Genomic DNA, 12518 nt, shown 5'->3' with positions numbered 1-12518 from the left:
CTGAGAAATCTATTTAGGCCTATTAGAGAGCTTGGCGTCTTCAACTATACCCAACAGTCACCACTTATTTTGATTTCTAATGTTTAAAATAATTTTCGAGGTTGGGGGGGGGGGGGAATAGATGCTCACAGAAATATTTTTTAATGTCATTGCTTTGCCACATGTAGTTTCAATGTTGAGCTTTAGTTCCATCTGTTGGTTAAATGTGGTATTGCATAAGTGGCACTTCAAGTAAACTGCATGCATTGGAAATTGCAATATTTTTAATAGGGGGGGGTCACATTACTAGCTGCTGTTCTCTCTAACTATTTATATTGCTGATCAACAGGAAGAAACTAGGAGAGTTTTTCCAGACAAAATATGATTGGGATTTGCTGGCTGCCCGTTCTATCTGGGCATTTGGACCAGACACTACTGGACCCAACATTTTGGTAGATGATACTCTGCCATCTGAGGTACGTGTCTGTCTGAAAACATCTGTGTTCTATGTAGAGGAATGACAAGCAAACAGCAAAACAAAGTAAATGTTGAATTGTTGGTAAGGAACTCTTTAGGAGAGGGACTCATTTAAGAAAATGTAGGGTGTGTGTGTATAATATATATATATACACACACATTAACAGATCTTTGTGGATACATTTATAAAAAAAAAAAAATATACACCTCTCAAACCCAATGTGTGTGTTGTTTATATGATTAGGATTCAGGTCAAACTGTTAAGCACCCTTTGGTGTGCTAAGGTCTGGCCATCATCCGAAACTCCAGTGATAATACAGCTCACATTAAAGTGTAACTGAGGTTTTGCTATGTTATAAGTAACACATAGAAGTGTTAACTGTGCATAAACCTTACCCTGAAAAATGTACCCTTTGTCTTGAATTTCTCCTGAAAAATAGCAGTGCGCTTCCTTATATGTGAGGGGTGCTTAGTTACTTTTGTACCTACAGCTTCACATCTGTATATCTGCCATGGGAGATCTAAGGCACTGCTGCCTCTGACTGCTAGTCTCACTAGATTTGCAGCAAGATTTGGCGATATCATTACTGTACCACAAAGCTTTCTCCTTGCTGGAGGCTCTGGCATAGGGATACAAAGCTCTGCCTGTATAAGGATGGCTGCCTCCATATAGAGACATAGTGCAGAACAGGGCATGGCAATTTAGTAATGGGGAAAGGTCAGCTGGTGACCAATCCTTTGCTTCTGTCTGCCTTTTTTGAGGACATCTTATAGAGTTCAGCTCCCCTTGAGGGCAAATTTTTACCTGTCAGCAGGGTGAAGCTTCGTTGAGCCCAATGTTTCCTAAATGTTCAACAATGGAGTCCATTCATCAATGCCTATTGGTGTCCATCAGTATGTGTCCGTTTTTAAATAGCAATATTTCCTGTTTTAAATAGTTATTAGATTTTAGGGAACCTATTGTAAACCGTTTCAAGTAATTCATTTTCAGTAAACTATCAGATAATCCTCCAGTCATTTTTTTTTTAAATATCACCATTATTGCAAATACACACTCCAGATGATCAGAAGAATTTCCATACTGTCCTAGCTCTGCTTTATCTGTGTACAATAAATTGTGATGTTAGTTTACATGTGTGTAACTCAGCTGCGCACACACATTCACCGCTTCTGCGTTGTTTTTTTCCGTTTGTTTTTTCAGGTGGACAAAGCTCTGTTGAGTTCAGTAAAGGACAGTATAGTTCAAGGATTTCAGTGGGGTACAAGAGAGGGGCCTCTCTGTGATGAATGTGAGTATTAGAACAAGGAAATAAAACCATTCTCTAATTAAAAAAAAAAAAAAAATCCTATGTTCAGAATTTTTACTTTTGGGGACAAAAGGATGCAAAAGGACCTCTGGCAAGAGATAAGCATTCTTCTGATGTTATAGCTAGAGTAGGGATAAACAATGTTTATACACCTTTACCAAGCACAGTAGATGGTAAGCACACTTGTTCACTACAGGGGACTACTCTGTCTATGAAGATGTACATAAATAACATTTATTTTTGTTTTAGTTAGATTTGCGAATAGCTAGAGCCCCTTTTAGGGTATTATTGCTGCCTATGTCCCCAATGGGGATATTCACCCTCTTTATTGATCATCACTTGGACCGACAGGAAATCCCAGAATGTTACAGTTGTTAATGGAAGTAGAATAAAGAGAAAATCTTTCAATGGGGACACCTGTTCAGGTGACAACTAAGAGGAAGTTTCCTCTCACTTTAGTGAGCTACTTCCTGTCGTGTCTGAAGGTAAGACTCCTCAAAGGGACACAGACATAAAAATAAACTGACAGCTGTTGGCCACCTCCACTCTATCCAAAATTTAAAAAAAAATATATATATATACATTTTAACCTAAATGACAAGGGACTGGCTGCAATTCTGGAGGTGTAACCTAATAAGGCCATAGCCACTGTCTTAGGGGTTGAATAACTGCTTACAATGTAACCAATCAATTTTGTGCTTTTCTGAAATGCACCTTCTGTTATAGTGGTCGACCGATTTATCGGGGGCCGATATTAGAATTTTTCAAAGTATCGGTCAGAAACGTACTGATATTGCTTCAAGGAGTTGTACTGGGGAGACCCAAATAAAGCCGAAATCGGGTCTTGGATCTAGTAACCCGGAAGCGATGTCTTTAAAAAAATTAAAATTAATTTGAAAGTATTCAAAAACGCAGATCTTGGCGTTTTACATACTATCAAGTGCAGTGGAGGGGTTTGGGCCCTTAAATACCCCAGATCCCTCCATAAAGAGTACCTGTCACTGCCTATTACTGTCACAAGGGACATTCCTTGCGACGGCAATAAAAGCGTTTAAAAAAAAAAAAAAATGACAGAGTAAAAATAAAAACTTTAAATGTACCAGCACCTGATATCGGCCTGAAAGGCAGCTGAAAAATCGGTATCGTATCACCCTAAAAAAAAACTATATTGGTCGACCCCTATTCTGTTACTCACCTTTTGAATACACTCTTCCTTTGTCTCTCTCCTAGTGATCAGGAATGTGAAGTTCAAGATCCTGGATGCTGTGATTGCACAGGAGCCTTTGCACCGCGGTGGTGGACAGATCATTCCTACAGCCCGCAGAGTGGTATACTCTGCCTTCCTTATGGTGAGCTCTTGTTTTGCATCTGCATATTGTAAATCCCCCTCAAGCCATCATAAAGTTATACAAGTGGTTATTGTCATATTTTATTCTAAAAATGCCCACATATATCACATTCCTCATGCTGATAGATTAAACAAGTTGTGCAGATTATTCACAGCATAATACTTGTGTGGACTTGGTTTAGCCAATCAAGAGCCTTTTTCTCAGATGCTTTGGATGAGCCAGAAACACTTGTCATATGCTTCTTCTGAAAATTGGATTGTGTTATGCTCACTGTTAAATCTTTTTCTCAGTGAGAGACACAGAACTGGGGGGTATTTGAATTGTATTGCCAGATGGCACTAAGAGACCAACCTCTGAGTGCGTAGCCTCTCGCAACATCCTGCCAACTGGTGGGTAAAGCGACTTCTAGTTCTTGTACAGCTCCCACATGCTAAGAGCATTAACCTCTTATAATAGGTTTTCTGCCAAAATGGAGGAAAAACTGACACCTGCCTCCTAATGATTATTACTTCACTCACAGCCAGCTAGATCAACACACAAAAGAGAAGGGACAGCTTGACCACTTTAGTTGGGTCTGTTTATGAGGTCTCAAAGGTGTCGTTCACACCATATGTGTATGAAAACTGCATAATATTCACTTGGAGAGACATGAGTTTACATCAGTTTTCATGTGCATTTTTATGCACGTCAGTTATGTGACCTGTTCACCACAATGTTGATGTCATGTCAGCTTTTTTTCCAATGCAGAAAACTGCATATACAATGCAAATTCTTGCACAGAATAAATCTGCACATGATACCAGTGTTGTGGAGTGAACAGCACACATTATATATACATTTCTGCCATTAGATGGCCTTGAAGCATTTATAATGGGAGATGTAGATGAATATAGAAGGTTACAGTATATATATATATATATATATATATATATATATATATATATATATATATATATATATATATATATATATATATATATATATATATATATATATATATATATATATATATATATATCCATGAGCTGGAGTGGAAGCTGTACCTAGTTTCCTTACCGTACAGATATTTTTGTGCTTTAGAGTGCTTTAGACTACTCTAATTGATTACTGCAGGCAACACATTTCTTAGGCACTTTTCATTTCTATCTAGCACTGTGTTGGTCTAAATGGTAAAGGGATTCATGCCACAGCTACAGTAGGCTCTTAGGTTGACAAACGCCAGCTTGCCCTGAAAGCACATTCAGACTTGTAAGAAAAACAAACACACAAGACCAGGCTAGCGTAAACCTTCCAAATGGATGCAGAGTATGGTAGAACACAACAGTGGAAGCGGCTGCAGAAGACTCATGTGAAACATATGAAGAATTGTAATGAAGAACACCAAAAGCACTCCTTTTTTGGTGTTTTATATTCAGACGTGTAGCTGTTCAGTAGATAGATGGCTTAAGTTTAATGCCGCGTACACACGACCGTTTTTCATGGCAAAAATGTATCATTAAAAACTATCGTCTGTAGGCTCCAGAGCATTTATTCTCGACGTGAAAAATGGGCATTAAAAATTTAGAACATGCTCTAATTTTTCTTGTTTCACCAAACTTTTACTAACACGAAATCGGCAAAAGCTGCCCAAAGGGTGGCGCCATCTCAATGGAACTTCCCCTTTATAGTGCTGTCGTACGTGTTGTACTTCACTGCACTTTGCTTGAGCATTTATTTTTCACGATCGTGTGTATGCAAGGCAGGCTTGACAAGAATAACGTCGAGAGAAACGTTGTTTTTTTTCCATGACATTAAAACCGGTCGTGTGTACGCGGCATAACGCTTTCTGTAGATTGCAATTTTTTTTTATTTGGACAATTGTTCCCTTGCTGATTTCACCTTGCATATGGAAGAGCAGGGCCTTGTGATATGGGCTCATATCAGAGGCTGCCTGGCCACACAGATATAGAAGAAGCTTCATGAGGACTGAGCCAGGCAGCATTATGTGTGTCAGAATATACTTCTCTCAGTCCCTGTCCCCTTCTTCCATCATGACAATGATGATCCGGTACAGGAACTGGCAAATTGTATATTGAGGAATGAAAGAAACATCAATTAATGATGAGAAAGATAACAAAATTATGCTTTTTCCTGCAGGCCACACCCCGTCTCATGGAGCCGTATTACTTTGTGGAAGTGCAAGCTCCAGCAGACTGTGTCTCTGCTGTGTACACTGTGCTGGCCAGGAGGAGGTGGGTATCTATTACTTTGTCTATATATCCAATAAATTCATTGTCCCGCTTTTATAACTTGTCTGGTCCTGTCTTACAGAGGCCACGTTACACAGGATGCCCCTATACCTGGATCCCCACTCTACACCATCAAAGCATTCATCCCTGCTATAGATTCTTTTGGTTTTGAGACAGATCTGCGCACCCACACTCAGGGACAGGCCTTCTCCCTGTCTGTTTTCCATCACTGGCAGGTAAGTTGGGACCATACACACAGCTGACCATACACTGACATACGGGCTGAAAGAAAAAAAAAAAACTAGTAGATTCCTCTGTTTACACAAACAAGGTGAATGGAGGAATCTCTCTCGCCCAGATATTGTTTTCTGACAGTGGCGTTCACAGCTGTCAGAATTCATTGATCGGTGTGTTCTGCAACTACCGATCGAGAATTTTTTTTCCATCAATAATCAAATGATCTTCTGTTGAGCAGGAACTACTGCACACTGCTAAACCAGCTGAATTTTGATCAGAGTATGGCCAGCTTAAGTCATCTCAGTAGTACTTATTTAGAATTCTGCGTATTACGTTCAAACCTATTGATTTACTGTATTCCACTGCCAGATTGTGCCAGGTGACCCCTTGGACAAAAGCATCATTATTCGACCTCTGGAGCCCCAGCCAGCACCTCATCTTGCCAGGGAGTTCATGATTAAGACAAGGCGTAGAAAGGTACGTAAATTGTTTGGAGCACAATGACTGTTTTATTACTCCTCTAATTTACTGTTTAAATGCTGTATGTGGTTTAAAGTGTAACTTTAGTATAAAAAATGGTGAACAGGCAGGATTGTTATAGTGTCTCCTCCTCGCTGCAGAGCTTGCTATGGTGGCACTCGTGCATGCTCGCTACCGACATACAGAGTTGGCTCAGCCCCATCCTCGCTTCCTCCTCACTGGCTGTGATTGACAGCGTCAGGAGCCAATGGCTCTCACTGCTGTGTCTGAACCAGTGCGAAGGGAGCGAGTCGGGAGAGCTGCTGCTCTTGTGCAAATTGCTGGGTTGAGATCGGGCTCAAGTATAAAGGGGGCTGCTGGGGGGGAACTGCTTACAGAAGGTTTTTTACCTTAATGCCCTACGAACCACTTTAATGCTGAAAAAGTATGCTATGACTCTTCTGCATTAAAGTTTTTTTACCTGACTGAAATTTAATATAACCTTTTTCTTTTTTTCTTATTAACTAATGCCATGGGTCTTCAAACTACGGGCCTCCAGTTGTTCAGGAACTACAATTCCCATCATGCCTAGTCATGGCTGTGAATGTCAGAGCTTTACAATGCCTCATGGGATGTGTAGTTCTGCAACAGCTGGAGGGCCGTAGTTTAAGGAACCCTGCCTTATGCAATGCAGGCAGATCATGGCTAGTGGGAGGAGAGCCAGCAGTTTTCACGACTTTGATAAGTCACATGACTGATCCCTTCCCCCCCCCCCCCTTTATTTTCCTCCACACACTGTGTTCATTTTACTAGCACGCCACTGGCTTTGAAGTACTAAGTGCATTTATGAAGCATGTCACTGTGCTTAAAGTTTTTTTTTTTTTTTTTTTTTTTTTTTTTCTTGTCTGGCCATAATGCCAGACTGTCAGCCAACTATTAGTCCTTTGTGATGACTTATTACACAGTACGTTACTCATATGAGGTCTCCATATTTCAGGGTCTGAGTGAAGACGTAAGCATCAGCAAGTTTTTCGACGATCCTATGTTGTTGGAGTTGGCCAAACAGGATGTGGTCCTAAATTATCCCATGTGATCATAAGAGGCAGCTGTCATTCTGAACCACCAATATCAGCCTGCCACAAACAACGTTCCAGGTCAGCCTTCATTATTGCAGTGTAGTGAGTCCTTACCATGGAACCCTCTGCAGCCCTGGACGTGTTCTCTCTGTCAGTAGAGCCCCCTGCTGGTTGTGCTTTTCGCAGAACTATGAACTTTTTTTTACCATTGGCGCTCGCCTTGTGATGTGTACATACTGTTTATTTTTAGTTAATGAAATAAACTTTACAAATTGTTGGATTACTGTCTAAAAGTCAATCTCTGCTCTTTGTCATACAACACTAGGAGGCTTTATTTAAAAATCACTAAACATGGAATGTATATACAGATTGAGAAATGCAAATGTCTGTGTAAACATTTCAGAACTAAATGTATTAGATGCAATTGTCACAATCCAAGGCAGACTTTCTTTTATACACAGTGGCATTCGTCTAAAGTTTCTAATTCAGACATCTGTATTTTTGTCAGTGATGGACAAAAGAAGATATTGGGGGGAGATTTACTAGAACTGGAGCATACAGAATCTGATGCAGCTGTGCATAGTAATCAATTGGCTTCAAGGTTTAGTCCCCGTTCACACCGATCATGACATTGAAATTGTGCTACTTCCCTTGAAGTAGCACGATTTCAATGTAGTGCCACTTGGATGAAATCTGTGCTACTTCATGCACAGTAGTCCAGGAACTAGTTTCAAAATCAGTGTGACTCCAAAGGAATTGGACCAATCTCTTCCAATGCACACAATAGGGTGCGACTTGTCATGCAATTGTTAAATCGAATGACAAGTTGCACTGGTGTGATGGGGGGGCTTATTGTCAAAGCTTAACGAACAAGCTGAAGTTAGAAGCCGATTGGTTACTATGCACAGCTGCACCAGATTCTGTGTGCTCCAGTTTTATTGAATCTCGCCCATCGTGTCAAAGGAGAGAATTTCGGGCCAAGAAATCATCAGAAAACTTAATATAGTGTACTCCAGTTTAAAGTTACCCCCTCTGTATTTTTTTTTTATTTTAATTAAATTATGCTTACTTTTATCAGGGTATTCCAACTGGTTCTGTGACATATATTCAAACTCTCCTCTGGTGGTGGCAGTTGACACCCCCTTACTGCTGCACTGAGGTGGGTTGAATGAAGCTTGCTGTCATTCATTCCAGAAAATTGAGACAATCTAGTAGTAGAAAATAATTTCTAGCTAAACACTAGATTAGGGATGAGTAGTGCAGTAAAATAATATTTTTTTTTTTTATTCATCCTGATGGTGTTTTTATTATTATTTTAGAGAAAACCTGTCATTAAAACAGAGTTTCACCCAAAAATGGAACTTCCGCTTTTCGGATTCCTACCCCCCTCCGGTGTCACATTTGGCACCTTTCAGGGAGGAGCAGGTATTTGTATAATACAGGTATTTGCTTCCACTTGCGGTGAGGGCAGATTTCGTGGCGATCTACGCCATGTCCTGCCACTCCTCCGCAAGACTTCACTTCCTGTTTTCCTTACCAAAGATGCCGGCGCCTCCACCCGGGAGCCGAGGGACAGTTCGGGTGAGGACATCGCGGGCGCCCTGGACAAGTAAGTGTTCTAATATTAAAAGTCAGCAGCTGCAGTATTTGTAGCTGCTGACTTTTAATTTTCTTTTTTCTTTGGTGGAACTCCGCTTTAAAGACCAGGGATGCCAAATGCTTACCAACTTCTGCAATTGCTAGTTACCATGCATGTTATTCTAACCCTCACCAACTCAACACAGTTAACGCAGCTCAGAAGTCTCTGTCTGCATACTTATTCTAAGTCAGTGACTCAAACCATTCAATCAAGAGAGGATGTATGGGCAGACAGTCAGGCAACGGGAACTTGCCAAAGGAGAGATATGCAGTAGTAGTCGTCTCCATATTTTCTCATGTAGAATTTCCTTAAGTTTCTCTAGAAGATCCTGGTGCTGAAGGCACAGACTGTGTGTGGACATGCTTTTACGTCAGACTGGATTTACAATTTTATACAAGTCATTGGGAATGCAAAACTAGTTTGAAGCGTGTGAAATGCAGGTCCGAAGGAGGTGAACTGTAGGCCAAATGCACCCTTCAATGAACTCTGAACTCAGAAACATCAAAAACTGAAGCTAATGCTATCCGCACAGGCCCTAACTGTCGATTTGTACTTCTACTGTGTGCAGTGTCATCTGTAGTCGCACTGCTCGCAATTAAATTAGTTCTCAGCAAAAAAAAAAAAAATATTGAGTACATCTCTGCAAGCAGTGTTGTCAAGGATGTCCAAGTATATTTGTCGGAATATGTATCACCCTTGACCAAAACAACACTTACAATATGGGATAGAATGAATAAGACAGGAAGGTTCGCCCCCCGGTATCACCCTTGATACCCCTGGAGGGATTACCCTGGTTTCCCCCGGGGGAGGAAAGAGGTAGTTTAGGGTGTTGGGAGGGGAAAGGAAACTGTGCAGGAGTGGCACCACAAGGGAAACTTCTTCCATTGGGAGATCTAGTAAAGAATATGGGGGAGGTAGGAATGGAAATTTGGTCAGTTGAGGGATCTGTTTATTAAATGGAAACATCAGATTAGACCCGCAAATCCCCTGAACACCTTTGAGGAGTGGTGTGTTAATATATCAGAGCCGGGCCATATGCTATCTCGAATGTATAAGTTGGTGTTGAGTGCTCATGGCCATACAACTCCCTATTACATTCGTGAGTGGGAAAAGGAACTGGGCCATAAGATTAAGGTTATGTGAAGGGCAAGAGGGGTTACCTGCCCCAATTTTTTTTTTTTTTCTCTCTCTCTTTTTGGGGGATTAGCGCAAGATATGCACGGAGTATGTTTATACTTGCTCAGGATGAGAGCAAAACTGAATTGAAGGGAAGGGAGAGGGGAGGTGGGAGAGAAGATAAAATAAAAATAATAGATTTCAGGTAATGGAAGGATTGAGGGGAGAGGGTGGGGTCGGGGGGAAGGGGAGAGGTTTAAGAGAATTTGACCAGATTAAGGTGGAATTTTTTCTGTTTCTCCCTTGCCTTACTTTCTTGCTCTCCTCCTTTCTGGGGGGAACTGAGAAATATAAGGCAATATCAAGCTCTTACCCTTTTTATTAAATTAAAAAAAAAAACAGGAGTATAGATCCAGAGCAATCCAAGGGGAAATAGTGTTATATGTTAAAAGAATTTTAAAGGGGTAAATTGTATGCATTGTCTTTTTCTGTCTTTGTTTATTGTTTTTTTTTTTTTGTAAAATTAAATTTGTTATAAAGGAAAAAAGATGTCCAAGTACACCTCCCCCTCTTTTTATTTCAATAAATATAAGGGGAGGTGTTCTGTAGTCTAGCAGAAGAGAACTCAGTGTGGTTGGCCACAATGCTTAGGATTTAAAGTAGTAGTTCAGCTTAAAACTAACTAAATATACTGGCAGCCACATTCTAAGACTAATCCGTCTATCACTGTAAAAAAGAAATCGCTATGCCTAACTTTTCTGAAGCTGCTCCGGTCCAGTCCCACGCTGAGCCGTCAGCGGCGTCTTCTGTGTATAGAGTCGTGTGCAGAAGAGGCAGCTGACAACGTAAGCCCCATAGTAACTCTACGGATGACATCCCTTCCTAGCCGTTGTCGGCTGTCTCATACACACAGCTTCCGTCACTGGTGACCGGACCTTTAGAAAAGGTATGTATACAGTTTGTTTTTGTTTGTTTTTTGTTTTTTTTGCTTTACAGGGATAGGTTCGTCTTAGAATGTGGCTGCCAGTAGATTTAGAGGGCCAGATTCACAAAGGAAATACGCCGGCGTATCTACTGATATGCCGGCGTATTTTCAAATTTGCCACGTCGTAGCGTTGTTTTGAATCCTCAAAACAAGTTACGACGGCTTTAGGCTTTGATCCAACAGGCGTACGGCTTCGTACGCCTTCGGATCGTAGGTGTAATTTTCCGGCGGCCGCTGGGTGGAGTTTGCGTCGTTTTCCTGCGTCGGGTATGCAAATTAGATGTTTACGGCGATCCACGAAGGTACGCGCGTTCGTCGCAATCGCTTACGTCGTCGCTCGTCGGCTTTTCCCGTCGCAATGTTACGAGTCCTCTTTAGGTGGTGTAAAATTACACCATCCAAGTTAAAGTGTGGCCGTCGTTCCCGTGTCGAATTTTAATATTTTTTTTTTTTTGCGTGAGACGTCCGTGAATACGAAATGACGTAACGCACGTCGCCGTTCAAAAAATACGTCGGGGCGCCGTAATTTCGCGCAAAGCACAGTGGGAAATTATCCTAACGGAGCATGCGCAGAACGTTCGCCGCGGGAGCGCGCCTAATTTAAATGGTACACGCCCCATTTGAATTAGGCGGGCTTGCGCCGGACGGCTTTACGCTACGCCGCCGCAAGTTTACACGCAAGTGCTTTGTGAATCAAGCACTTACGCGGAAAACTTGCGGTGGTGTAACGTAAACAGGATACGTTACGCCGCCGTAATCGTACCTGAATCTGGCCCAGAGATTTTAGTTTTAAGGTTAACTTCCACCTTAAAGGAACACTAAAGGTTCATTGTTTATTAGATCAATTGATTGCTGTAAGCTAGAGCATTTAAATATCACTTACCTCATTTTTCCTTTTGACCCCCAAAATACAGTAATCCAGGTTTGAAAATGCCATTTCCTGTCTCTCCTCTTCTTACTTTCCACCAGCATCTGAGCCGTTTTGCATGGTGGAAAGCAGAATGTGCTCACCCCCTCCCTATGACTACAGCCCTGCGTGAAGATGCTCTCTTATCCCTCACAGGCATGGAGGCTAAGCCTAATGGGAACTGTAGTTCCTATTAGGCCGTGATGTAGCAAGAATGAATGCGCACCGCAAACCAGGAAGTCAGTGAGAATAATGATTCAGGAGTGATGGAGGTGAATAAAACAGCTCGATTTCAACAGGTATCAAACTAGTTATAATGCAAAACATTACTTTTTACTTTATCAGTTACTGTCAGACTTTAACTTAAGAGGAAAATATTTTTGTCTTTACAACCCCTTTAAGTGCAGAATTGTCCGCTCACATCCAGAAGTTAGGAGGAGCTCGTATGATTTCTAGCGGATCAATGTGTATTTTTCTGTACTTTTCAGTGTTTTCCAAGAGGGAGTGAAGTCTTTTCAGGCTTCACATATATGTCTGTGTTGTGGCAATTATATTTTCAGCCACATATGTCAATAATCCCAAGTAAATCTACATAGTCTCTCCATCCTAGATCCTTGGTTTGGATCCACTTTTCTGCATCTAATGAAGATATCGCTTTCTCCAAAAGGGCAGTAAATCTGCAGTAAGGTACATTTATAGTCTTTGTTTTTACTGCTGGTCAGGGAACACCGATCATTGCTATATATCATTTTGGTTAGA

General features: G+C 41.1%; 1 protein-coding gene across 2 annotated transcripts in view; it reads left to right on the top strand.

Moving 5' to 3' along the window:
- EFTUD2 (elongation factor Tu GTP binding domain containing 2) overlaps positions 1 to 7392 on the top strand; it is a 35367-nt gene extending 27975 nt beyond the window's left edge. For both annotated transcript variants that reach the window (XM_040331429.1, XM_040331430.1), the window contains exons 22-28: positions 329 to 455; positions 1658 to 1745; positions 2994 to 3112; positions 5249 to 5343; positions 5423 to 5576; positions 5947 to 6054; positions 7034 to 7392. In XM_040331429.1, the coding sequence (XP_040187363.1) occupies positions 329 to 455; positions 1658 to 1745; positions 2994 to 3112; positions 5249 to 5343; positions 5423 to 5576; positions 5947 to 6054; positions 7034 to 7129 (787 nt within the window). In that variant the 3' untranslated portion in view covers positions 7130 to 7392. The remainder of the gene's footprint in view (positions 1 to 328; positions 456 to 1657; positions 1746 to 2993; positions 3113 to 5248; positions 5344 to 5422; positions 5577 to 5946; positions 6055 to 7033) is intronic.
- Positions 7393 to 12518: the final 5126 nt, after the last annotated feature.

Source organism: Rana temporaria, chromosome 12 (genome assembly GCF_905171775.1).
Source record: "Rana temporaria chromosome 12, aRanTem1.1, whole genome shotgun sequence".
NCBI classification, from domain to species: Eukaryota; Metazoa; Chordata; class Amphibia; order Anura; family Ranidae; genus Rana; species Rana temporaria.
This window is presented reverse-complemented; position numbering and strand designations above follow the sequence as displayed.